This window comes from Puma concolor, chromosome B1 (genome assembly GCF_028749965.1).
Source record: "Puma concolor isolate L17-30 chromosome B1, mPumCon1.1.hap2, whole genome shotgun sequence".
NCBI lineage: Eukaryota > Metazoa > Chordata > Mammalia > Carnivora > Felidae > Puma > Puma concolor.
In genome coordinates, this window is record NC_141670.1 from 52,881,557 (window position 1) to 52,909,430 (window position 27,874).

At 43.2% G+C, this 27,874-nt stretch overlaps 2 protein-coding genes across 3 annotated transcripts; one reads left to right on the forward strand and one right to left on the reverse strand.

The window, feature by feature from the left end:
- Nucleotides 1-85: 85 nt before the first annotated feature.
- LOC147581639 (uncharacterized) lies at nucleotides 86-8,603 on the reverse strand. The gene is made up of 3 exons (XM_086702945.1): nucleotides 8,593-8,603; nucleotides 6,724-8,509; nucleotides 86-6,325 (listed from the first exon to the last, which is right to left on the reverse strand). Exons 1-2 carry the CDS (start codon nucleotides 8,601-8,603, stop codon nucleotides 7,729-7,731), a joined length of 792 nt encoding a protein of 263 aa, XP_086559071.1. The 3' UTR covers nucleotides 86-6,325; nucleotides 6,724-7,728.
- Nucleotides 7,948-27,874, forward strand: LOC112858162 (L-threonine 3-dehydrogenase, mitochondrial). 2 transcript variants are annotated; one of them, XM_086703820.1, is made up of 9 exons: nucleotides 7,948-8,076; nucleotides 18,520-18,718; nucleotides 20,774-20,816; nucleotides 21,116-21,186; nucleotides 22,940-23,089; nucleotides 23,182-23,354; nucleotides 24,190-24,280; nucleotides 26,514-26,783; nucleotides 27,363-27,874. In XM_086703820.1, exons 2-9 carry the CDS (start codon nucleotides 18,535-18,537, stop codon nucleotides 27,500-27,502), a joined length of 1,122 nt encoding a protein of 373 aa, XP_086559946.1. In that variant the 5' UTR covers nucleotides 7,948-8,076; nucleotides 18,520-18,534; the 3' UTR covers nucleotides 27,503-27,874. The 2 variants fall into 2 exon arrangements, with proteins under 2 accessions (XP_086559946.1, XP_086559947.1); XM_086703821.1 differs by lacking the exons at nucleotides 20,774-20,816; nucleotides 21,116-21,186.

Genomic DNA, 27,874 nt, shown 5'->3' on the forward strand with positions numbered 1-27,874 from the left:
GGATAAACAGATAAAGAAAATATGATATATACATATAATGTAATATTCAGTGTTTAAAAAGGAGTTTCTGTCACATGCTACATCATGGATGGAACTTGTTTTTATTACATTTTTATTATATTTCATTTAGAAATAAGCCAGTCATAAAAAGACAAATGTAAGATTTCAATTATGTAAGGTATCTACAGCAGTCAAATTTGTAGAAACAGAAAGGAGAATGGTGGTTGCCATAGGCTGGATGGAAGGGGAAATAAGGAGTTACCGTTCAATGGTATAGAGTTTCAGTTTTGCGAAATAAAAAAATTCAGTATTGTTAAGTATATTCACGTTGTAGAAATTCACAATTTGGATATACTTAATACTGAACTGTACACTTAAAAATGGTTAATATGGTAAATTTTATGTTATTTTAAAAATGTATAATGAAATAACATGACTTTAATATACCTACTTTCCAGTTTACAAATCTTTTTAAACTATTGCAATGTTTGGAATAAAATCACTGAAAATGCATATACAGTGATATTAACAAATTGATGGAATAGGCAGATCTAACCTTGTATCCTCACACAGAAACGTCCAAAAACAAGTTCAGATCCAAGCTTGTCAGAACTCTGGAAAAGAGTCAAAGGTTTGTAGCAACAAAGCAAATGCTGAATAAATTAAAAGATGACTTGAAAACTCGGGAAAATTTGTAGCATTTTACATGCCACTGTCCCACCCCATCTCCAGCACAGTGGCAGTCTTGAAATAGGGCCAGCCTATGTTAACCATCGTGGACCCTGGTATCCGGTTCTGAAGAGAGCAGAGTACACTTGAGTCAAAAATACACTTAAGTCTGCTGTAACCTGTCTAGAGGATACCTGGAGGGCTAACAACGTGTTCATCTCTCTTTTACCTAACTCAGAACTCAGGCTGAAAGGCAGTGGGGCTTTGATCCAAAATACTGTAAGGAGAACTAACAACCAGCAAACACCTGGGGCAAAATATAGTCAAGATATGTAACAGTCAAGATACTTAAGGCCTGATAGGAAAAGCTGGGGAAGATTCTTTGGGAAATCAAGACATTCAAAAGAACTTGTATACATACCTAAAGCAAAGATGCATGTTGAGAAAAGTATTAAGATGCTAAGTTTTCACTTACAAGTGATCCCTAGGGTCAGTGCAAGACTAGTGTTGGAGGAGGGCCACAACACAGAACAGATATGCAAAGACTGGAAGAGGGATTTTTTTTGGTTTGTTTTCAGTTGTTTTTTTAAGCTCTTAGCATTCCAAGAAATCTCTGCCAAAACATTAAGCTAACAGGAGCTGAAGGAACAGAGACCTCAGTGGCCACACATGACAAGGAATACAGTTCTTGCAAAAATAGTTTGGGAAAGTAACAAAACAAATAGACTATTACAACCTTAAATAATAATAAAACAAAAAGCCCCTAGCAAACTCTGGGGAAGGGTAAGAATCTAATTTCCAGTGACCACATTATAACATTTAATTTTTAACAATAACAGTAAAAAAAAAATCTCAAGGCATGCAAAAAAATAAAACCTAAAAAAAAAAAAATGGAAAGTATGACCCATTCAAAGTAACAAGTTTTACAAAATTTAACAAAATAGTCTCCCTGAAAAATTCTAGACATTGGAGTAACTAGAAAAAGATATTAAAATCACTGTCCTAAATAGGCTTAAAGAGCTAAAGGAAAACATGGACAAAGAACTGAAGGAAATCCAGAAAATGTATGAACATAATGCAAATACCAATAAAAAGATAGAAATTATAAAAAGGAACCAAACAAATTCTTGAGCTGAAAAGTACAAGTGAAATGAAAAAATCACTAGCACGAGTCAACAAATTATTTGCTCAGGCAGAAGAAAGAATCAGCTAACTTAAAGATTGGTGAATTGAAATGATTAAGGAGCAGAAAGAAAAAGAATGAAGAAAGTGGACAGGCCTATGACACCGATGGGACACCATCAAATGGACCAACATGGGAATCAAACAAAGAAAAGTTAAAGGAGTAGAAAGATTATTTGAAGAATTAAGGGATGAAAACTTTCAAATTTGAAAAAGAGACATGAATTTAAAAATCCAAGAACCTCAATGACTTCCAAGTAGCATAAACTCAGAGACCCACAGTGAAACACATTATAATCGAACTACTAAAAGTCACAGAAAAAATCTTAAAAGCAGTAAGAGAATCAACACATACAAGGGATCTTCAATGATATTATCAATTTGATCTTTCATTAGAATCCATGGAGGCCAGAAGACAGGTAGATGATACATTTAAAATATTAAAAGAAAAAATCTCGTCAACTAGGAATTCTATATACAGAAAAATGTCCTCAAAAATAATGGAGAAATTAAGATATTCCCAGATTAACAAAAGCTCAGGGAGCTTGTTACCACTAGACCTAGTCTACAAAAACTACTAATGGAAGTCATTCAAGGTGAGGTGAAACAACACTAGTTGATAACGAAACCCATAAGAAGAAATAAGTATCTCCAGCACATGTAAAATAATGGACAAATATAAAAACCAATCTTACTGTAATTTTGGTTTGTATCTCCACTTTAATTTTCCACAGAATTTGAAAGACAAAGACATAAAAAAATTATAAATCTATGTTATTCAGCACACAATGTATAATGATGTAATTTGTGATAACAACAAAGAGTGAGAGACAGAACTACATAAGAGCAGAGTTTTTGTAAGCTCTTACAGTTAAGTTGATGTCAATTCAAATTAGAGTGTTATAACTTTAGGTTGCTATATATGAGGCTCATAGTAACCACAAAAACAATATCTACAGAGGAGGAAATGAGAAGAAAATCTAAAGTCACTACAAACAATAAACACAAAAGATAGCAATGATGGAGGAAATGAGGTACAAAAAAGCTATAAAACGTACAGAAAACAAATAGCAAAATGCAGAAGTAAATTTCTTTTTTATCATTAATTATTTTAAATGGAAATAGATTAAAAATTACAATCAAAGGAAGGTAATAGAAGGATAAATTTGAAAAACACCATGATCCTCTGGGTATGCAAGTTTGGTTCAGCATTCAAAAATTAACTAATGTAATTCATCACATCACAGAAAAACAATAAAAATCACATGATCCTATTAATGGATTCAGAAAAAGTATTTGACCAAAAGCAATTCCAATTCATTATAAAAACTGAAAGCAAACTAAATATAGAGGAAGTTCTTCCTCAGCTTTATAAAGAACATCTACAAAAAGCCTACAGCAAATGTCATACTTATTGGTAAAAAACAGACAAAAAAACCCAGAAACTTTCCCACTAACATCAGGAACAAAGCAAAAGTGTCCCCTCTCACCACTGCTTTTCAACATTATATTGGAAGTCCTAGCTAACTCAATAAGACAGGAAATGAAATTTAAGGTATACATATAAAAAAGGAAGATATAAAACTTTTTGCAGCTGACATAATAATCTATGTAGAAAATCAGGAAGCATTGACAAAAAAATGGAGCTTATAAGTGATTATAGCAAGGTTGCAGGATACAAGGTTAATATACAAAAGTCAATAATTTTCCTATATACCAGCAATGAACAAGTGGAATATGAAATTTAAAACAATACCATTTACATTCACACCTCCCCCAAAATGAAATATTTACAAAATCTGTACAAGATCTCAATGAGGAAAACTATAAGATCTGATGAAAGAAATCACAGAACTAGATAGTTTCCATGTTAATGATAGGAAAATTCAATACTGTCAGCATGTCAGTTCTTCACAAAAGGGTCTATAGATTCAATGCAATCCCAAGGAAAAAAATGTGGTTATTGACAAAATGATTCTAAAGTTTATATGAAGAAGCAAAAGAAGCAGAATAGTCAACGTAATAGTAAAGGAGAAGGCCAGAATCAGGAGACTGATGCTACCCAACTTCAAGATTTACTATAAAGCTACAGTAACTAAGACAGTATAGAATGAATAGACAAATCAATGGAACAGAGTAGAGACCCCAGAAAGTTATACAAATATAGGCAATAGATCTTTCATAGAAGTACAAAGTAACACAATAGAGAAGAGTCTTCAATAAATTGTGTTGAAACAGCTGGACATCCATATGCCACACACACACACACACACACACACAAATATATATAATATATAATATAGACACAGACCTTACACCTTTCATAAAAATGAACTCAAAATTGTTTATAGACCTAAATGGAAACAACAAAACTATAAAAATCCTACATAGGAGGAAACTTAGATGACCTTAAATATGGTGATTACTTTTTAGTTACAACACCAATGGCATAATTCATGAAAGAAACAATTGGTAAACTGGACTTATTAAAACAAAAACTTCTATTCTGCAAAAGACATTGTTAAGAGAATGAGAAGACAAACCACAGAGAAGGAGTTAGTTGCAAAAGACCTGATAATGGACAGTTATTCAAAAAGTATTTTTTAAAACTTTTAAAACTCAAAAATAAGAAAATGTACAACCAGTTAAAAGCGAACAAGAGATCTGTACATATATCACACCAAAGAAGATTGATGCCAAGCAAATATATGGAAAGATGCTTAAAATCATGTCAATAGGGATTTGCAAATTAAAACAAGATACCACCACACATGTGCAGTGAATATCTAAAACAACACCAGAGGGGCGCCTGGGTGGCTCAGTCAGTTAAGCGTCCGACTTGAGCTCAGGTCATGATCTCGCAGTTTGTGGGTTCCAGCCCCGAGTTGGGCTCTGTGCTGGCAGCTCGGAGCTGGGAGCCTGGAGCCTGCTTAGGATTCTGTGTCTCCCTCTCTCTCTGCCCCTCCCCCACTGACACTCTGTCTCTCAAAAATAAATAAGTGTAAAAAAAATTAACTAAAAAAAATAAAAGCAACACCAAATGCTGGTGAAGATGTATCAAGCACTTTTATTGTTAGCTGGTAGCAATGCAAAATGGTACAGACACTTTGGAAGACAGTTTGGGAGTTTTCTCACAAAACTAAACATACTCTTACCAAACAATCCTGCAGTTGTTCTCCTGGGTATTTACCCAAAGGAGTTGAAAACTTACGTCCACACAAAAACCTGCACATGGATATTTACTGCTGTTTTCTTCACAATTGAGAAAGCTTGGAAGCAACCAAGATTCCTTGGAAGCAACCAAGATTACAAGGGAGTGGTGAATGGTTAAACTGTAGTATGTCCAGATATTGGAGTATTTTTCAGTGCTAAAAAAAGCAATGAATATTATTCAGAATTATGACAAGACACGGAGGAAACTTTAAATGCATATTACTATGTAAAAGAAGCCAATGTGAAAAGGCTACATAGTGTATAATTCAGCTAATGACATTCTGGAACAGGCAAAACTATGGAGACTATATGATGGTTAGTGTTATATGTTAACTTGATGGGGCCATATGGTACCATGATTTTTTTATTTGTTTGTTTTTTAATTTCTTAAATTAAAAAAATTTTTTTTTCTAATTTTTACTTTTGACAGAGAGAGCATGAGCAGGGGAGGGACAGAGAGAGGGAGACACATAATCTGAAGCAGGCTCCAGGCTCTGAGCTGTCAACACAGAGACCGACGTGGGGCTTGAACTCACTGACCGCGAGATCATGACCTGAGCCAAAGTCAAACGCTTAACTGACTGAGCCACCCAGGTGCCCCTGGTGTCATGATTAAATATTATTTCTGGGTGTCTGTGAGGATGTTTCCGGATGAGATCAGCATTTGAATAAGTGGGTTTAGTAGACTGCCCTACTCAGTGTGAGTTGGTATCATCCAATCCGTTGAGAGCCTGAATAGAACAAAATGCAGAGGAAGGAAGAATTTGCTCCCTGCAGCAACTATTGCCGTGGTGTTCTTACAGGGAATGTCTATATCCCTCATTTCTTCTACATTTATTAGTTGGAATTCTTCTGTAAGAAAGAGTTGTCTCTTCTACTTCATTTATTTACTCATTGTTTATATCAATATAGACTAGAGGATATTTATATTATTTTTTTTTATTTGGGTTTGTGATCTGAGAATGAAAACCTCAACCCTGAAAATGGAGGGAAAGTCTGAATATTATCAGAATCTAAATTAGAGTAACAGAATCCTGCTCTGATGACTTAATCCAAAGGATATGAGGAAGACAGACTTGGCAAAGCTGGAGAATTAGCCAGGAAAGGCGTCTGGGAGTCTGGAAGCCCCCAGGCAGTGGCCCCTAGGCAGGACTGACCTTCTTGGAGGGGACCTCGGTTGCTGGGGACCGGTTCTGCTGTTTTCAGCCTCTCTAACCACTCCAACCAGGATTCAAATCCACTGGAAGTGCCTCTCTCTTGGCTGGAAGAGGGCTGATGATGTTACTACCAGACTGTTTCCGTGAGAAAGAGAGGAAATTGATGGTAGGTAGCCAGAAACCACGCAGCTTTCAGTCCCTTGTAAATCCACCCTCCTCCTCGGAAACAAAGGCTTAAGCCACGCCTCTCTCTCCCCTACCCCATCCCGGATCCCGATCAGCAGCAAAGTCAGTGGGTTGCTCCACTCAGCAACTTCCCCACCTCCAACCCCACTCAGAGCAAGCTCCGGCTCTCTGATGACATCACAAGGTTTGAGGAAAACAAACAAAACCAAACAACAAAAACAAAAAACAAAACCTCGTGATATGATACGATGTATTAGAAAGGACCCAGTGCCTGGGGCAGCATTCTAGTCCCTTGGCCTTGAGCAAATGTCTTTACCTTCTGGAAGGGTCTTTGCCTTTTCCACTGTGAAGGGGGTATGGTGCCCTTCATAATCTCTGAAGTCTCCTGAGAGGTTAAAAAGCCTATAATTAAGATTTTAGAGTTCAAGTGCAACAGAGAAAACACATAATGAGGATTATGTCATATGAAAAAATGTTGAAGAAATGGAGCATTCTAAGTGTCTGTAAAACAAAATTAGACCTATTTAATGAGGTCATAGATTCTTAATGTTGGAGGAGACCTTCCTTAGAGCTGTTTTCCAAAATCCTGATGTGCGTGAGAATCGCTTGGGGATCTTTTAAAACGCAGACAGTGATTCAGTAGATCCGGGTGGGGGGATGGGCACTGCTTTGTCTCAGCTTTGACTGCACATTGGAATCTCTTGAGGAGCTTTTAAAAAATACTTAAGCCTGGGCTCCTCCTCCCCCAACCCCACAAACGAGATTCTTATTCATTTGATTCAGAGTACCGTCTGGTTATTGGGAGAGTCAAAAACTCCCAGGTGATTCTAACAGGCAGCGAAGTCTGAGAACTGGGGCCTGAGACCAGAGCTTCTCCAACTTTAGCGCGCATGAGCATCACCTGGAGGACTTGTTAAAACACAGCTGGCGGGACCCCGCCCCCAGAGATCAGGACTCTGCAGGTCTGGGATGGGGCCCCGGATTTTCGTGTCTAACAAGTTCCCAGGTGATGCTGACTCTGCTGGTCCGTCGCCTTGGGGGCCATCTACTTTGACATTGATGTTTCCCATGTGGGAACCCAAGATGAAATGACTCGCTCAGGGTCTTCCCATACCAGGTTTCCTGTCTCTGGGTCCCGGGGTATTTCCTGAGCCAATCCTTCCAGCTTCCTCTTCGGCGTCCCGCCTTCATCCCCAGGTTCCCTGCGGAGCCGCTCAACAGCAGCCCGAGCCGGTTCCCAGGCGTACGGCGGGGCCGATTTCCGTGTAGTGGGACGCCCTCGCAGAGCTGCCGGCACCCTGAAGGTGCCCCGTGAAGGCTGTCAGGCTGGCACCGCCGAAGCCCGGTACACCGCGCGCGTCCCTCGCAGTGGCTTAATTCTCCACCGGGTCGGTCGGAGGCGGAGGCCTATACTGGCGGGGGAGGGTTGCCAAGGCAACGGGAGCCCTCCCTCCGCGCACACACCCCTCCCGCACCCCGGCCCCTTGCTGACCTGGAGCCGCCGCCCGGGCGCGGGCTGAAGAAAGGGATTGGTGAGCGGAGGGGCGGGTTCGGGCGCAGAGAGGATAAAGGCGCTCGGGTTTCCGCTCGCGGCGCTAGGATCTCGGGCCACGTGCTGCTGCAGCGTGGGCTCTCGCAGCTCAGCATCTCTGGGAGGCTCCTTCGGAAGGTCAGTGCGGAGGTGGCCGGACGCTACCCCGGCGGCTGTACCCAAGAGCAGATCCACCACCGCCCCCCGCCTTCCCCGGCTCCCGTTGGGACTCCGATCGATGTGACCCGGCCGTGAGCGCGGGTCTCCAGCCGTCGCCGCGGAGCTGGGAGCCGGGAGCCCGGGCCCGGGGGTGGACTGGGAGCCGCTCGGTCGACCGGACGCGACCCCCGACCCCTTCCACTTTGCAAGGGCAACCTCCACCAAGGAATAGAGATAGGCGCGGCTGTTCTCGTAAAACCGGTTTACCCGGTCAACTCCCAGGGAGGATGGGACCCCACACCCTTTTCCCCAGGAGCCAGGCTGAGGTCGGGAGACCCGTGTGCGGCTCACCCCCCGCGTCTTCTTGGGTCCCCTCTCCCCGGCAAGTGTGCATGGGAGGAGGACACCCGCTCTTCAGAGCCAGACTGCCCTCTGAGACCCTCTGTATCTCATGCTTTTTAAAACTCTGGCATTTTTTTCTAGACCATTTCTGGCTTTCGGCTCATCCCCACAATAAGTCCAGATTTTACCAGCTCGTTGATGGAGTCTTTGCGTTTAGCAGTGTGGCTAAGTGCTCTAACTAGATTGCTCCATTAAATCCTCTCAGTAATCTAGTGTGGTGGTCCCATCACTTTCCCCTTTCTAAAACTGAGGAAACTTGAAGTTTGGCAAAGGCGTGTAGGCAGGCTCTCACAGCAAGAGAGTTGGCGGTGTCCTGAACCCCTTAGGCTGCTCGGGTGTCCTCCTAGGGAGGGGCGCAGAGGAACTGCATTGGAGGGGGCTTGGGGGGGCATTCTGCGCGACCACGGGGATGTTCCTCTTTGTCGTCTTCTTGGGTACCTGATCGCATCTCTTTTCTTGTAGGAGAAGAGTAGGGATGGTGGGAAGGAGCGTTTGAGACTCAACGAATCTGGTTTCCTACCCATTCTTGGTGATTAGTATTTGCCTGACCTTGGACAGGTCAATTCATCCTGCCAAACGGAGAAAAGATGTCAGCTTCAGGGTTACCGTGAGGGTTCAGTAAGAGTTCAGGAAAGCAGGTGTTTGATCAATGGTCAGTAGTTATGAGGTGCCTGGTTTTTCTTTGGGTCGGTACTGTTAAGAGTACACATTTAGTATTATTTAGTCAACCGGAAGATTGAAAGGAGAGATTGCCTTGCATGTGTTTTATAAGTGTTATTGGTCCTTAAAACAGGCTAAGAGGGAGAAGTGAAGGTGGGCGTGGTCAGCAGTTTACTGGAGCAAAGAAAGTAATCGTCCACTAGGCTAGGGCACATCTTCCTTGAAAGCAGTTTCACCGATTGGAGGGTTAGGAAGCCCCACTTTGAGGAGTAGGGAATGAAGGTTGGGAGCAACCGGTGGGTCCTGGAGATACCTGAGACTGGGAGAAAAGATGAAGCCGGTAGAACACAAGAGGTTTCAGCAGAGGGAGGAGAACAAATTGGGGAGTTAAGTGGGAAAAGGGCTTGGGAGTTTGGGTGAGACTGGAGATGGTAGGCACCAACTGAACTGTTAGGTCTCTGGAGACAGCATTGATCTCTACTGGGCAAATTTTCTAGCTCCTCAGCAACATATGTCTGTGCAGACCATTTGTTGGTGCTGGAAACTTTTTCTAAAAGTGCATTTAGGGGTGCCTGGGTGGCTCAGTTGGTTAAGCGCTGGACTCTTACTTTCGGCTCAGGTCATGATCTCAGGGTTGGTGAGATCCAGCCCGGTGTCAGGCTCCCAGACTGTTTGGGATTCTCTCTCTACCCCTCCCCCGCTTGCACACAGTGCTCCCTCTCAACTTGTTTATAAACATTTTTAAAAAAAATGAATTTAAATTTTATTTTAAATTGTGGTTCCAATCGCATAATGTAAAATTTACCACGTTAACCTTTTTTAAATGTACAATTCAGTGGTATTAAGTATATCCATGTTACTGTGCAACAGATCTGTAGAACTTTTTTCATCTCAGAAAACTGAAAGCATATGTCAATTAATTAAACACTGATATTCCTTCCCCGTTATCCCCCACTCCTTGGCAACTACCTTTCTACTTCCTTTTTCTGTGATCTTCATTACTTTCCGTACCTTGTAGAACTCGTAAGAGTGGAGTCATACTGTATTTGGCCTTTTCTGACTGACTCATCCATTTGGCATGTTCTGGGGGTTTATCCATGTTGTGGCGTGTGGCACGATCTCCTTTTTCAAGGCTGAATAATATACTGTTGTGTGTATATACCACATTTTGTCTGTCCATTCATCTGTCAGTGGCTAGATACTTTTACCTTCATGCGTTAGTGCTGGAGATATGACTTAATAGTTCTTAGTTACTATCTCCATGGCTAAGAATGATTAGGGCTAGAATCGAAGGAGATCACAAGGCAACAAGCACATGAAGGGAAATTGATGGTGTACCCTCAAGGAAAAGGCCTATTTTGTTGGACTGAAGTGTTTCAATTTAGAGTTTCTTTTAATATTCCTGAAACAGAATTATCTATCTTCAGAGCAATCACAAGTGAAGTAAGTTTTTCCCCTGAGAAACTGAAGTAATTTTTTTCAGAGAACAGGGGCATTCTGTATTTTTTGTGTGGTGTAGACAAACCCTTGATATTTCCTGTTTTCTCCTTCCGGTCTATCTGTTACACACGGTGTTTGGTGAGTACTGACATACATCAGGTACTCCTAGGAACTGCTCATAAGCACTCACAACTTTATGAGAGAGACAGCCATATTGTCTCCTGGCACCGAAAACCAACATGTCCAAATGCAGACTCCTTGTCTTCTCACCTGATCTGCTTCTCCAGGGAGCCCATTCTTACTGTAGCACAAATTAGAGACCTCAGTATTATTCCCCTTAATTCCTTAACTAGCCCTGCCATATCTGTACAATGACCAAAGCCACTTGAGCTCTGAGTCTTTATCTGTATCACCCCCACTCTCTTCCTGATGTCACTGCTGTCTTAGAGTTCTGTGGTTCATGCAGATAGGGTACATGCCAGGAGATGGGAAAAGTGGTATAGTAACCACCCTGGAGAGGCCTGGGTTCGGGAGGCACTTCATTATTTCTGGGGAGGAGTCTGTTGTTGACCTTTTTCTTTTTCATCCCTTTGCAGTTAAAGTAAACAAGGTGCTTGGGACAGAGTCTACGGACTATAATCTGATCTTTAAAGAGGGACAGAGAATCTTTGATGGTTTCCCTTTATACATTTAATAACTAGGTTGGCAAGGCAAATTTTACTTTAGAGCAGCTCTCCTCAAAGTATGAGACAGATTTTAGGGTCTATGAGGTCAAACTGTTTTAAAAATAAGACTGAGATGTTATTCGCCATTTTCATTCTTTCTCTGACAAGCATACAGTGGGAGTCTCCATGACTTGTGATGAGCCTTTCCTCTGATGGCTAATGAAATGTGTGCTTGTGTCTTCTAGAATCTCATGTTTCTAGAACTTTCTAAGGGTAAGTAGGCTTGGAGTATAAATATGTGTTTTCAGAGATAAACTCAGTTTATTTTTAGTACTTCTACATGCTTACTAGCTATCCAGTTATACCTACTATCACCTCTGTGACCTCGTTTTCTTTTATTAAGTCATTACTTTGAAATCTCTAAGTTTTGCATATATGGAAAAAAAACACACAAAAAGTAAGTATGCTTTGTAGTCTTGATTTGAAAACTTTTCTAAATTTTTAAATGATATAAAATTATTCTAAAATAAAGGATATTTATATATTTTTTATATATAAGGATAGATTGTTTGCTAAACAGGAAGATATTAGAAAACTTGATTTTTTTCTACTCAAAAATGTACCATTCGGGGCGCCTGGGTGGCGCAGTCGGTTAAGCGTCTGACTTCAGCCAGGTCACGATCTCGCGGTCCGTGAGTTCGAGCCCCGCGTCAGGCTCTGGGCTGATGGCTCAGAGCCTGGAGCCTGTTTCCGATTCTGTGTCTCCCTCTCTCTCTGCCCCTCCCCCGTTCATGCTCTGTCTCTCTCTGTCCCAAAAAATAAATAAACGTTGAAAAAAAAAAAAAAAAAAAAAAAATGTACCATTCATGTCTATAAAAGCTGGGGGAAAAAATGAAATGGTCTATCAAAATTGTCTGAATAATGGAAGGGAGGAATTTACTACAGAGAAGTAGACAGAACTAAAAAAGATGTAAAAATGTGACAGATTGTGTCAGTTTTACATATGTTAGAAATTTACATTATATGTCTTATGCAGCAGAACCTTTTTTGAATAATATTATGGTACCAGTAGCATTATTCTGAGATCAACCATGCAGAGTCCTCTAAAGAAAAAAATGAATTGAATGGCTTAAATGTAGCTATGATGAGCTCTTTAAAAGCCAGAAATGATTTGTCACAGCTTTCCAAACTAGCAACGAAAAAGCTATTGAAGCTTCGGGCAGGCTAGGTTATCCAATTGCGGTGGCTGGAGAAACACAATAAAGCCTTGTTGGGATGAAAAAGCATTGAAAGGAATCATTAGCACTGTCACTTTCTAATAATACAGAAGCTTGTCAAATTAAAACTTTCGCTGCACACATGAAGACCGCATTAGTATCTTAACAGAAGCGAATTTTACCTTACAAATCAATGGAAGAACTAGCAGCCTTGGCTAGATTTGTCATTTTGTTTGTATTCCTTTGGTATCAGCACCAAACCGCTCACCAGAGAGCATCTTTTCAGGAGGTGCTTGGCAGCAAATACAAGTGGTGCCAAAGTATTCAGCGTAGAAGAACACTTTTAGATTTCAGGCTTTATCTGGGGACGACTGCATTGAATTTGCACTGCTGGGGCAAAAACAGTGTTGACTAAAACTACTGGTGCCTTTACAGGAATCGAGGCCGTGGCATCAAACGACCAGTAGATGGTCTTCTTCGTGGGCTTTCAATAAAAAAATAGAAAAGAAAAGAAAAATTTGCCAGATTTACTTACAAATGCCCTTTATATAATAGTAAAAATGTGAAGCTTTATTAAATCTTGACCCTGGAGGACCTATCTTTTTAGGATGCCATGTGGTAAGTGGATGCACCTGTTCTATGTCGAGGTGGGACGGCTTACTTGAGGTAAAGCACCTGAATGATTGAATTGTGAGGTGAACCACCCTCCTTCCCCACCCCCCCACTTTGTTTTTAATGGAAAATTATTTTTGTTTCAATGAATAACTGAAAATCTAGGGTTATTCATACTTGGATGGTTGGAATACATTTTCTTTCTCTCTCCCAAAAATAAACATTAAAAAAAAAAAAAAGAGTGTGTGAGTGCAAGCGGGGGAGGAGGGCAGAGAGAGGGGGACAGAGGATCCGAAGTGGGCTCCCCAATGACAGCAGCGAGCCCAATGTGAGGCTTGAACTCACAAACTGTGAGATCATGACCTGAGCCGAAGATGGGCCCTTAATCAACTGAGCCACCCAGGCGCCCCTGGAATACATTTTCTAAAAAAATGAACCAAGTGAGCTTGTCAATTCAAGAAAACAGCTAATGGTGTTTATTGCCAAGTGACTGGTATCCACCACTGCGAGCTTGATAGCTTCCCAGTATTTAGAAGTTTTCTGATGAGATCAGTGTGACTTGTTGATATTGTATAGTGAAGTGTGTTAACATTTGGAAGCCCTGCTTAACTTGCTGAACCAGTATATGAGATTACAAAATCATTCAGGGGTAAAGGATCCATTCAAAGCACTAGATAGACCAGTGGGTTTTAATGTAATGGGGTGCATTGATAATGGCTTCAGATTCTACTTTGCAGGTAACCTTTAAGAAACTACCATGTGTTGAGTTTGGGATAGCAAAGATGAGTATCCAGAATTCTCTGAAAAGGCTTTTATTTATTTTATTTTTTTAAGTTTTATTTATTTATTTATTTGAGAGAGAGAGACAGCACCGAGTCGGGAGAGGCAGAGAATCCCAGGCAGGCCCTGCACTGCCAGCTCAGAGCCCAACGTGGGGCTTGAACTCACTATACTCTCGTGACCTGAGCCAAAATCAAGAGTCTGATGCTTCACTGACTGAGCCACCCAGGCACCCTTGAAAAGGCTTTTAAAACACTGCTCCCTTTCCCCATTCTTTTGCCGTGTGCTGGAGTTTTTTATACATACTTCAATTTAAGTCACAGATGGGGTGCAGAAGCATGTGTGAGAATCCAGCTGTTTTCCATTAAGGCAAACAACAAAGATGTACAAAATGTAAACAGTGGCACTCTTCTCACTAGGTTTTTTAAAAAATGTGGTTATTTTCATAAAAATATGTTTATCTGTTTATTGGTTTTAAGTGAATTTTATGGTAAACGTTTCTCGATTTTGCTTTCTAACACAACAAACGTTGTCCGATGTAACCCACATAAACAAAAGCTCTTTTTCGTCTTCAATTTTTAAGAATGTAAAGGGGTCCTGAGACCAGAATACCTGAGAATTGCTGCCTTAAGACTATGAAATTGAACTTGGCCGTAAGTAGCGAGGTGATAATCTTGACTTGGAAAAGCGACATGCTATAGATGGTTGGCAGTTTTGTTTTCAGTGCCCATGCATGGTTAATCAGAGTGGTCCCATGATGGCGACAGTACTGTGGCTTGGTGTTTAAGAACTAACTGGTTGACTCCCTGGCCCGTGGCATATAGTGGGAGTGCGAGTTTCAAATGTTAGCTGTTAGTAGTAGTGAGATAAGAAGAACCAACTCAGTTATGAATTGTCCACGTTGTTAACCTAAAAAGCTTTATATTCGTTTAAGAATGTGAGCCTCGGGCGCCTGGGTGGCGCAGTCGGTTAAGCGTCCAACTTCAGCCAGGTCACGATCTCGCGGTCCGTGAGTTCGAGCCCCGCGTCAGGCTCTGGGCTGATGGCTCAGAGCCTGGAGCCTGTTTCTGATTCTGTGTCTCCCTCTCTCTCTGCCCCTCCCCCGTTCATGCTCTGTCTCTCTCTGTCCCAAAAATAAATAAACGTTGAAAAAAAAAAAAAAGAATGTGAGCCTCCTCCATGCTTTCTCCTTGTGGGGAAAGAGATGAATGGAGTCGCAAGTCTTTTGTATCTTCAAGGTTTGCTTTTTCCCTGACTTCAGTCTCTTTAACCTTTATTTTCATTTCTTTAAGGTTTATTTTTGAGGGGGGGGGAGGGGCAGAGAGAATGGGGGACAGGAACCGAAGCTGGCTCAGAGCTGACAGCAGAGAGCCCCGCCCATGGCTCTGACTTATGAACCGCAGCTCCTGACCTGAGCCGAAGTTGGACGCTTAACCAGCTGAGCCACCCAGACACCCCTTCTTTAACCTTAAAAGAAAAAAAACTAGAGGCGTCTGGGTGGCTCAGTTGGTTAAGCGTCCAACTTTGGCTCAGGTCATGATCTCGCGGTTCGTGAGTTTGAGCCCCCTGTCAGGCTTTGTGCTGACAGCTCAGAGCCTGGAGTCTGCTTTGGATTCTTTGTATCCCTCCCTCTCTGCCTCTCCCCCACTTGGGGTCTCTCTCTCTCTCTCTCTCTCTTTCTCTCTCTCTCAAAAATAAACATTAAAAAAAAGAAACCCACTTTTTTCAACTAGCCACCCATTATTTGCTATGGGGAATGGAGAATTGTCTTGATATTTAAATGTTCTGCCAAATCTATCTGCTTCTTGGCTTCCTTGCCATCCCCTTGGCACTTGCTGAAAAAAGCAGCTTTAAGCGTCAGAAATCTGGGTCCAGTGGGGCATGCTGGATGGTGGCATCTCAGAGACCAGCATGCAGCACCAAGGAGCAGACGGCAGAATCCCAAGAAGCTTTTCCACCATTTGGCAAGGATAGTGATGGAACCATAACAACAGAAGCATTGGGAACTGTAACCGGGTCTCTTGGGCAGATTCTCCCAGAAGCAGAGTTACAGGACACGATCAGTGAAGTGGATGCTGATGATAAGGACACACTTGACCTCCTGGAATTTCTGACGATGATGGCAAAAAAAAAAATGAAAGGCACAGTGAAGAAGAAATTGGAGAAGCAGTCCGCGTGTTTGTTAAGGATGGCAGTGGCTATGTGAGTGCGGGGCTTGGCCATGTGATGACAAATTTGGTGGAAAAGGGAGCAGATGGTAGGCTGATAAAACGATCAGGGAAGCAGATATTCAGTCCAACTATGAAGAGTTAGTACACGCAGTGACAGCAATGTACAGATACTGCACGATGTGTTCCAAGTTATTTGCCTTTTTTTGGTAACTTGTCTGTAAAAGGTTTCCCCCTGCTGTCCAACAATATGCATGTATAGAAATTAGGACTTCATTCCACCGTGTTTCCTTCCCTTATCTTACTGTCATGGTCCTGAAACCTTGAGAAAACTGATCTAGTCACATGTGGCATGCGGCTGCCTCTGGATTAATCTAGGCCCTTCTGAACACCTAAACTGAGATGGAGTGGGTCAAGGAGGAAAGATCTGGGTTATGCCTTTTTTTTAAGTAGTTTTCTTTAGGAAATGTCTTGTAGAAGCGAGGAGCCAAGACTCAGTGTGGAGTATGGACAGTCAGCAATATGTACTTGAGCGTTGCACTATTGCAAAATGGGTGTATTATCCAGGTATTCACATGCTGTTTCTTGCACTACTGGTCCCATACTAGAAACATTTTTTTGATAGCTCCTTACTTTTTGAAGAGTGGTTTTTTTTTGTTTTTGTTTTTGTTTTTGTTTTTTAATGAGCGAGAGGAGGCGGGGGAGAATCTTAAGCAGGCTCCACGCTCAGTCTGGAGTCAAACGCCAGGCTCCATCCTGTGACACTGGGATCGTGACCTGAGCAGAAATCAAGAGATGTTTAACCCACTCAGCCACACAGGCGCCCCACTTGCTTTTTAAATTTTGTGTAGCCACTTAAAGTGCTATGGCACAGTTTGCCTCGAATCCATTCCAAGTTGTGTGTTTGGTTTCCAATTTAAAAAAAATTACAATTTACTCCACCCTGCCTCCCAACCTGGCCCCGCAAAAAAAAAAAAAAGAAGAAGAACAAGAATCCTGTTCTTACCTGGTGTCGGGTGACAACCATGACTAAAAGGGTGATTTCTCCAAACAAAGGTCTTTCTGAGATGCTTGGGCCTTTCCTGTAATGCAGTCCAGAGGAGGGGGGCCTTTTGTCCAGTCCTGACCACCCCACAGCAAGCTAGAGAGGCTCCAGCAGAAGGCTCTCCTCTGCTTGTTTGGCAAAGTTGGCTGGGACTAAGGGCCCCTGTGCTTTGAAGGGCTGTGTTACTGTTCCTGCCTCAAGGCGCTGAGCGGAGCGTGGTAGCTGGCCAAGGTCAGATCTAAAACTGGCATCTACCTTTTCTCCTTGTATGATGCAAAACAGAAGGTGGTGGAGATCTTGTCAGCTCTTTGTAAAGGGGCAGGCCAGCAGGATTGGCTCTGAAGCTTTATCTCCCAGCTCTGTTGGAAAGCTTACTGTGGAAGCCACAGGGCCGTGTGCAGAGTGCCTGACTTTAGAGGGTCAGAACCAGCAGAGCAAGCGGGGTAGCTCTGATTTACTCTTGTGACATGCTTGTCTGGGTGCAGGGCATGGAATCAGGAAAATAAAAGCCCTGCATGCGGATCTGGTCTCAAGCCATGTATGATTGGACCATCTTGGCCTCCTAAGGCCAGAACTGATTTCATGGTCAGTAAGCAATAAAACTGGTGAGGAAGAGGAGGGAGACTAAAATGTACGTGATCTGGAAGGAAAGGAGAAGATGGCTTTGTTGTTGTTGTTGTTGTTGTTTATTCATCTGTTTTTGAGAGAGAGAGACTGAGAATCCCGAGCAGGCTCAGCACTGTCCGTGTAGAACCCGACCCAGGGCGGGAACTCACGAACCATGAGATCATGACCTGAGCTGAGAGAAGAGTCAGATGCTTAACCGACCGAACCACCCACGTGCCCCAAAAATGACTTTTCTAAATGATCCTTTCTAAGGAGATGGCAGTAAACAAAGTAGTTACAGCTTATTAAATATCGCCAAGGGCCTTTTTATCTTAACCATCTGCTTTTCTAGTCTGGTTCATTCTAAAGGTAACATCTGAGTGTTAGCACAAGATCTACAGGGCACTGGCTTATGAAACCTGGGACCTGTTTGTGCCTTGTGATGGTGCGTGGACAGACTGGTAACAGTTGTAAAGATTTGAAGGCTTCACTGGAATCCACTGACTTGGTGTTTCTGGCTGTATATACGGTCACCTCCACTGTGACCGTTAGATGCCATTGATGTCCATTGTGCGATTTCAGTTCTAAATCTCTGCCCGGCTTTTGTTTGCCTACAGTGTTTGATGCCCTTTTCACAGAGCACGGCTCATGGCAGGCTCTTGACCGGCTTCCCACTCGGTAGCCTCTTTAGTTCAGTTCACGACTCCAAACGGTTTTTGGGTCATGAGCTGACAATCTTAGTGTTCATTTCAGTTAAAGAGCTTGAGTCTGGACGCGTTGGGAGAATAGAAGATTGTGTAGTGAGCTCTGCTCCTTTATTACTGCAGGGTATTTGAAGAGCGATGCCGGTCGCCAGGATGCTGCGGCAGGTTGTGGGCCAGATGCCGGGGAGACCAGCCTGTGGCTGCTGGACCTCTGCCCCGCTGGCCCGGTTTCTGGGCACCTCCCCTCGGCAAATTCCAGCAGATGCCAACTTCTACTCTTCCTCTTTCTCTGGAACAGACCAGCCACGCGTCTTAATTACAGGTTGGGGTGTTTTTTGTTCTTGTTTTTTGTTTCTTTTTTCCACATTTGAAACTTGATTCTTATTTTCTTTTCTGTGCTGTCTCTGTGTGACTTTGTGTTTGGAAGGTCTGCCATGTCACCAGCTAACATATTCATCAGAAACTACCTGTTCTGCTATTGGCTTCCTCCAGAATCTTGCAAGCCCCAAATCCTTATTTTGTCACGGTTGCCGGTGCTTCATTTTCTTGTCACAATCTTTTTTTTTTTAATGTTTGTTTATTTATTTTGAGAGAAAGGGGGGTGGGGAGAGCACGAGCAGGGGAGGGGCAGAGAAAGAGGGAGAGAGAATCTCAAGCAGGCTACGTACTTACTATCAGCGAAGTGCGCAATGGGGGACTCAATCCCACGAACCGCGAGATCATGACCTGAGCCGAAATCAAGAGTCCGATGCTTAACCAACTGAGCCACCCAGGTGCCCCTCCTTGTTGTAATTTTTTATGGTCTGAAGGGAGGATAGAGGGACCTGGGGGCCAAGAAGCTGCTGTGGAGCTCTGGTGTCCTTGGCTGCTGGGATGGCCTGGGGGGCGAGGGCTCACAGATAGGTCATATGCAGGGACTGGGGCATGGACTGTGCATCAGGCACAGGTTTTGTTGGCCAAACCCCTCAACCTGAACCTGGCATCACCTGTCCCAAGCAGCTGCTGCGTGTTTGTGTGTGGGCAACAGAGAAGGCAGGTCAGGGCTTGAGGAACCCGTTGCCAACATCACACAATGTTGTTGATCTCACCGCCGGACTCACACCCTGTGCTCCTGGCCTCGTGTACACCCAGCCCCTGATGTATACTCCTCGCTCTGGGCTTCACAGGGCACTCCGCGTCCTTCCAGCCCCCCCAAGCCCACCTCTGATTTGACAGGCACGCTTTATTTCCTCCTTCCTGCCAGATTGTCTTCCCTTGGCTTCCTACCTTCTTCACACTGTGTGTGTGTGTTTCTGTTACTGCCGCTGCCTCTTCTCCTGCTGGAGACTGACTTCAGGTGTAGTCAGTTCCCCTCTGCACTGTCCTCCCTGGTTTACCTGCTTCTCTGGCTTACTCCTTCCTGCTTCCACCAACAGAGCATCTTCTAGAACCCAGTGGTGATGTTAGTGGGCTTGGTTCTAGTCCCACGGTAACAAGTGCTTACAGGAAACCCCACTTTCTGTATCTCCCCGCCTCGTTTATTTCTCTCAGATGGAATTTGCAGTTACATTCCCCCAAATGTACCCATAGCCCCAACCTCTCCCACTTCTGTCAGTGGCATATTTTGTTTTCAATGTTTATTTACTTTTGAGAGTGAGCGAGCATGCGCACAAGCAGGGGAGGGGCAGAGAGAGAGGGAGAGAGAGAATCCCAAGCAGGCTTTGTGCTGTCAGCACAGAACCCAACATAGGGCTTGAAGTCACAAACTGTGAGATCATGACCCGAGCCAAGATCAAGAGTCTGACGCTCAACAGACTAAGCCACCCAGGCGCCCCCGTCAGTGGCATTTTTAAGCCTCTAATCAGGAAGCTCTAAGATACATTTTTAATTTTCTTCATAGCTCCTTGTCGATTCAGATGTTTGCCCCCTTTTCAGATGACTTCCTGGTTTGTCCCCTTTTTCCCCTCTCCTGTCAGCCCAGTTCTGCTGGAGGATGGGCTTCTGGATAATCCCACTGGAGGCTGACCTCAAACCCTTATATTTGAATGTCTTGGCACCTGTCGCACACAAGCATCAGAGCCCATCAAATAATGAGAGGCAATTCCTGGCCCAGGGAGCTAGGAGGTTGTCCGGCTTTCTTGTGATTTTTCTCTTCCTTCACCCTTGCTTTCTTTCCCACAACTACTCCGTGCTGGGAAGAGTTTTGTCTCTGAAACTAATGTTACCTGCATTGATCTCTGTCTTAGCTTGGAGGAGGTAATTTAGTTCTGTCAGGTCAGACTAGCACTTTCCCTAATTAGCTGAGATTGTCATATAGTCGTCGTGTGTCATTGTGTTCTGGGAATAATTGAATCGGTTAGATTTGGATTAAAGGTCCACTTTTTTCTTCTTCATCTAGGGGGTCTTGGCCAGCTTGGAGTGGGGCTTGCTAACTTTTTGAGGTAAGAGCCCAAAACGCTAAGATTGAAAATCTGAATTCTTCAGTATGTACAGCTTGCCTTTGGTGCCATTTTATTATTTAATTTTTCTCTTCCTTCTTGCCCCTTACCATTTTAAAGGTGTCCCAGCTAACTGGCTGTTTAGAATACGTTTTATTTTGCCTCTTAACATCATACACTTGTAACAGGTCCATGGCTCATCCTCTCCCACGCTCTTCCTTTTCCCTGTTTGAAAGAGTGTTTTCATTGGACCAGTTATATCCTAGATGTACCTACTCATGTGTTTTGATTTTGTCCTTCAGGAAACGCTTTGGGAAGGACAATGTGATTTTGTCCGACATAAGGAAACCACCTGATCACATCTTCCACGGTGGTAAGAGATCAATATGTCTTGCTTTTGTTTTAGCTCTTGATTTTCAGATTCCAGTTAGAGAGGCAGTTCATGGAATCACTGTGTACAACAGCTCATAACCAGGCTTGTGATGAAAAGAAAGGCATTATTGGGGTGCCTGAGTGGCTCAGTTGGTTAAGTGTCCAACTCTCAAGCTCAGCTCAGGTCTTGATCTCAGGGTTGTGAGTTCAAGCACCGTGTTGGGCTCCATGCTGGGAGTAAAGCCTACTTTAAAAAAAAAAAGGAAAAGAAAAGAAAAGAAAGGAAGAAAGCACTTTTGAGGCAGAGTTGTGTCACTGTTAAAAATCTCCTATGTTGTGGATGCCTGGGTGGCTCAGTCAGTTAAGCATCCAACTTTGGCTCTGGTCATGATCTCACCTGAGATCATCTATGAGGTGTCCAAGATCCACATGGGACTGTGCTGACAGCTCAGAGCCTGGAGCCTGCTTCAGATTCTGTGTCTCCCTCTCTCTCTGTCCCTCCCCTGCTCATGCTCTATGTCTCTCTCTCTCTCTCTCTCTCTCAAAAATAAACATTAAAATAATAAATGAATAAATAAATAAAATAGAATAAAAATCTCATACATTTGTCCCTAGTAGTTCTGGGAAATGTCTGCAGTGATGCTGTTGTTTGCTCAAGTGTTACAAGAACAGGAGAGTTCTGAACCTGAAGTAAAGTTTTGGAATATTTTGGGTGTTATCTGGGATAGTATTTTTGGAATAAAAACTTTGATTCCTGCCTTTTTGAGTGCTTAGTTAACTTCTTGGCTCAGAGGGAAAATAAAAATCAAGTGCTCTAATGAGGAAAGGGAGCTTTAAAAATTTATAGAAATTAATAGAAATTAATCTATTGCTGCATAGGCTTGCTCTTAAATTACTGTGCATACACACAAGGCCTCCAGACTCCTCTACTCAAGTTTTCTCCTACCCTGGAAACCTTTTTATAACGTCTGCGAGTCCTTTGTGGCTCCACGTCAGCATTTGGCTTACCGGTACTTACCATAACACCAAGCTTGAAAATTATTTCCACCAACTGCCAGTACTGGGAGCCTGAAAGACTAGACCCGCACACAGAAGAGAGGCAGCAATGGAGGAGAGGGTGCCATTTGAGGGGCCTCTAGGAAGGGCTGAGTGTTATCATGTGACCCCTGGGGGCAGCGGGGGAAGTTGCCACTGAACGAAACTGGCTCTTCCTCCAGCCTGACCGGGTATGATGAACTCCTGCTTATGGTTCTTCTCTACCAAGCTGTATATTCTTTCAAAACTCCACTTTTATATTCCTTTTAAAATAGGTAACTTTCCAACAGAGTGAAATCACTGTGTGCATGTCGGGTAGTATTAACGGCACCAACTCCGGAACCGGCTGCCTGGTTGTGACCCCAGTTCTTCACTTGCTCTCTGTTTCATCCTGACTAGTTCTTACTTCTCTGTGCCTCAGTTTCCTCCTCAATAAAATGTATCTCCCTGAAAAACTGTAGGAGAGCTAGAGAGAGAGAAAGCCCGTAGGACAGTGCCTGGCAAGCGTAGGTCTTGTGTAAGCATTAGCTATTAGTACCTGTGGGGTGGTAGGGGTTTGTTACTCTTTTCATAAGAAAAATGCTGCATATTGTCCAAGTGGTTTAGTTACCAAGTTGACCCTACTGGAATTCACAAGCCAACAGGAGAGGAAGAGAAAGTTCACTTAGCTTTTTAAACCCCAAACTTGCGCATCTGTGGTCTTGCTGTGTTCCTCGTAGGCCCATTTATTTATTCTGACATTCTGGATTACAAGAATCTTCGGGAGATCGTGGTAAACAACCGCATTACCTGGTTGTTTCATTATAGCGCTTTGCTCAGTGCCATTGGAGAAGCAAACGTGTCCTTGGCCAGAGCCGTAAATATCACTGGTAAGTTTCTTGCCCCAAATGATCTGTTTGCCAGTTTTTTCACTTCACCGGGAAGAGACTTTTCAGACTGTGACCATGTCTGTTCGTTTCAGGATTGCATAACGTCCTGGATGTTGCAGCAGAGCACAATTTGCGATTGTTTGTGCCTAGCACAATTGGAGCTTTTGGACCTACTTCTCCCCGGAATCCAACTCCCGATATCTGTATTCAGAGGCCCAGGACTATCTACGGGGTGTCCAAGGTCCATGCGGAGCTCATGGGAGAAGTAAGCATTGCTTGGCAAGATAACTCCGTGTTGCCTTTTCTGTTCGTTTTTGCCTCGAACACTTGCTGATTCATGCTTGGGGTGACTTTTCCCTGCCCCCGCCCCTTCCCAGCCCCCAGAAGTGCTCCTAAACTGATTGTGTTTGCCAAGTGGCGGGTCCTGATAGCTCCAGAAGAACTCCTCAGCCCTTGGCCACATGATAACACTCAGCCCTTCCTAGAGGCCTCTCAAATGGCACCCTCTCCTCCACTGCTGCCTCTCTTCTGTGTGCGGGTCCAGTCTTTCAAAAAGCTCCAGGTACTGGCAGTTACTGGAGGTGATTTTAAAACTTTGTGTTCTAGAGAACGTCAAATGACTTTGGGTTTTAGTTTTTTAATTAATCGTTGTCTTTATAACTCTACAGCAAATGTCAATTGGTGTTTGTTCCTTTAGCTAATAAATCAGTTATTGCTCTCCTCTCGCCCTGCCCCCCCACCCCCTGCACTTTCCAGTGCTGCATTGCAGGAACATGCCCGTGGAGAATTGTTCAGGACAATGAGCAGTGACTTGCTTCCAAAGAAAGTCAGAAGCCCCTAGTGCGGGCTGATTTATTATTTACCGTGTTAATATGTTACCAGAGTGATGATTTTTTGAAGAGAAAAACCTCAGGATTATTTATTAAAGAAAAATGAGTGACTCTTAGAAATCCTACAGTCTCCTTTCCTTAAGGAATATTTTAATAGAACTGCATGGAAAGATCTTTCACCAAAAAAAGCGGTTTTTTTTGTTTGTTTGTTTGTTTTCTTTGCTCTGATTGAAAAGACTGGTTTTAAAGTAGTTTTTCTCTTTTCTCTAGTATTATCATTACCGGTATGGGTTAGATTTCCGATGCCTGAGATACCCTGGAATCATCTCCGCGGACTCCCAGCCTGGTGGAGGAACAACTGGTAAGTGTTGTTTTCTGTTTCTGTCCCATGTGAGAAGGGCTTTCTTAGTGCGGTGAAGAGGTGGGGGACCGGCCGTCTTTTAGCTGTGTGCTCACAGATGTCCCACATCCCCTCTGGGAGGTGCATCTGAGAAACTCACGGAATCCTCTTGACTTGAACTTGTTAAGGGCAGCTCATGCTGGTGCTGCAAATCCAGCTCAGGATTGGCCACCCACAGTGGTGGAATCAGATCGCGTGTGAGGACATATTTGTCACCCGCAATGTAGGAAGACACCAAACAGGAAATAGCCTCCTTTTTTTTTTTTTTTTTTTTTTTTAATGCAGCCTTTGTTTCTTCATGCAGAGAGGGTTGGGGTGTTTTTTTTTTTCCATTTTTTAATTTTTTTTAATGTTTATTTATTTTTGATAGAGAGACAGTGTGAGCAGGAGAGGGGAAGAGAGAGAGGGAGACACAGAATCTGAAATAGTACTGACAGCTCAGAGCTTGATGTGGGGCTCGAACTCACAGACCTTGAGATCATGACCTGAGCTGAAGTTGGATGCTTAACTGACTGAGCCACCCAGTCGCCCCAAGAGCTTTGTTTCTTAATGCAGAAAATGGACTGTATGCATTGCATATTTTATTTTATTTTTTATGATTTTTAAAAAATTTTTGCATACAGTGCAATATTGGTTTCAGGAGTAGATGCATTTTATTTTATTTATTTATTTATTTATTTTTAATTTGTTATTATTTTTTAACATTTATATTTATTTTTGAGACAGAGAGAGACAGCATGAACGGGGGAGGGTCAGAGAGAGGGAGACACAGAATCCGAAACAGGCTCCAGGCTCCGAGCTGTCAGCACAGAGCCCGACGCGGGGCTCAAACTCATGGACCGCGAGATCATGACCGGAGCCGAAGTCGGCCGCTTCACCGACTGAGCCACCCACGCGCCCCAGTAGATGCATTTTAAAAGGAGCTTAAGTATTATTATAATTAATTTGGACTCAAGCATGCATTATATTCAGTAACCCCTATATGAGGGGTCCTGAGATACAGTATAAAAGATAAATCTTGACAAAATTTGAGGGATTTTAAAGGAGATTTTGGTTTGGGTTATTTTTGAAAAAGCTTTTGCCTTAATACAGTGCCTCTCCTAGGAATCCCTCAGGATCTTTGGTGTTTTTCAGGGGGTCTCAGAGGTCAAAACTGTTTTCATCTCAGTACTAATATGTTGTTTGCCCTTTTTTCACTCCCTTCTATGAGGGCACGGAGGACTTTTTTAAAAGGCTGGGTGATGTATGGTGGCCCAGTGGCCTGGACACACAAGCAGGCCGCAGACCCCGGCTGTCTCCTTCTAAACCAAGCAGTGGAGAGATTGTCAAATGAGTAAAACATGCCATTTTTTTCACTAAATTTTCTTTTGTTTGGAAAATATGTTCTTCATATAAAATATCATATATATATGAACATGTGATGGGTTTATTGTCATTTTAAAATGTAATATTTTTTTAAATTCTCAGTTAATTTCTCGTGCGGTAGGTACTGATGTAACTCCCACTAATAAGACCTCCTGGAGGGGGTTCCTCAGTGTTGTTTAAGAGCATAAAGAAGTTCTGGGGCACCTGGGTGGCTCAGTCGGTTAAGCGTCCAGCTTTGGCTCAGGCCATGATCTCGTGGTCTGTGGGTTAAAGCCCCGCATCAGGGTCTGTGCTGACTGCTCAGAGCCTGGAGCCTGCTTCGGATTCTGTGTGTCTCTCTCTCTCTCTCTCTCTCTCTCTCTCTCTCTCTCTCTCTCTCTCAATCTCTCTCTCTCTCTCTCTCTCTCTCTCTCTGCCCCTCCCCTGCTCATGATCTGTCTCTCTCTGTCTCAAAAATAAATACAAACATTAAAAAAAATTTTTAAGAGTTGGATGCTCAGGGGCACCTGGGTGGCTCAGTTGGTTGAGCCTCCGACTTCAGCTCAGGTCATGATCTCGCAGTCCAGGGGTTTGAGCCCCGTGTCAGGCTCTGTGCTGACAGCTTGGAGCCTGGAGCCTGCTTCGGATTCTGTGTCTCCCTGTCTCTGTGCCCCTCCCCTGCTTGCACTCTCTCTCTCTCTCTCAAAAATAAATAAACGTTAAAAAAAATTTTTTTTTTAAAAAGAGTATAAAGAAGCTCTGAGACTAAGGCTTCTGAGAACCACTGCCCTATAATGCAAGAGGTTCATTCACTGTTTTAAGAAGACCCACGGACAGGATTCTCTTTCAGACTATGCAGTCCAGATCTTCCACGATGCTGTAAAGAATGGCAAATTTGAGTGCAACCTGAAATCCAGCACGCGGCTCCCAATGATGTATATTGATGACTGCCTCAGGGCCACCCTGGAAGTCATGGAGGCCCCAGCAGAGTCCCTGTCCATGAGGACCTACAATGTCAATGCCATGAGTTTCACCCCTGAGGACCTGGCCCAGGAGCTTCTCAAGCACATACCAGAATTCCAGATCACATACAATGTGGATTCTGTTCGACAGGCCATAGGTTGGTACATTGTTGCGAACCCCATGACAACCAAAGTTAAGCTTCAGTCTGGGCTGGGCTGAGAGTCCCCTGAGGACACAAAGCGTGGTGGATAAGGAGGGCCTGACACTTTCTGCAGAAGGAGCTGCTGTTCAGCCAACAGTTGCTACAGTTTGGGGAAATCCTACCTAAAGGGGGTGGAATAGTTCTGTTCCAAATAAACAGCTTATCAGCATTTTGCCATTTTATAGTTTAGACGTAAAACAAGCAGACAGCGTAAGAAAATATTCCTGGGGTTTCCAATGCTGGGACTCTGCCACTGTGGCCCTTGAGCACTGTTTGAGTATAAGATTCCTACCTTACAACTTCGTGTCACATTTTCATAGTGTGTCACAATTCACAGTGTCTGACAGGAGGCATGTTAAGAGAAGGTGGCTGTGAATGCACATGATGGCCACTGGTCTGCTCAAAGGAAGAATTTCAAAGAGTGAATTTCCTTGGTGTACCTTGTACAGGAGACCTTCATATAAAATGTTCTAGACCTTTTTGCAAATCTAGAGCCTGAGTAACCTTAAGTTTCTGTTCCATGTCTTTTCCTAGCGGATAGTTGGCCGATGAATTTTGATGACAGCAATGCTCGGAAAGACTGGGGGTGGAAACACGACTTTGATCTTCCAGAGCTGGTGACGACGATGTTGAACTTCCATGGCTCTGATACCAGAGTTGCCCAAGCTAACTGAGAGAATCATAAGGGAGGACTCCTGTATCCTGGACAGCTGTCAAGGGAAAACCATAATGACCCCAAGGTTATATACCCCAAGGAACCTCGATTATCAGGAGTGCAAGGACTAATTGGAGGAAATTTTGGCAGCTCATATTGAATTGCCAGATTGGAGAATCAAGTTGGCTTTTGCATTTTCAAAGTGCTATAGGTTTGGTGGTAGGAGTTCTCAATCTTTGCTGTTTGCCTAAACTTGCCCAAACACGCATATCACAGAATGAAGGCTTAAGTCATAATAGTTTCCATTTAGGTTAATTAAGATGAAGTGACCATTTTGGGGAAGGTGGAAGTATGTGATGTTTGTCTTTAATTAAATTTAATTTTCGTATCA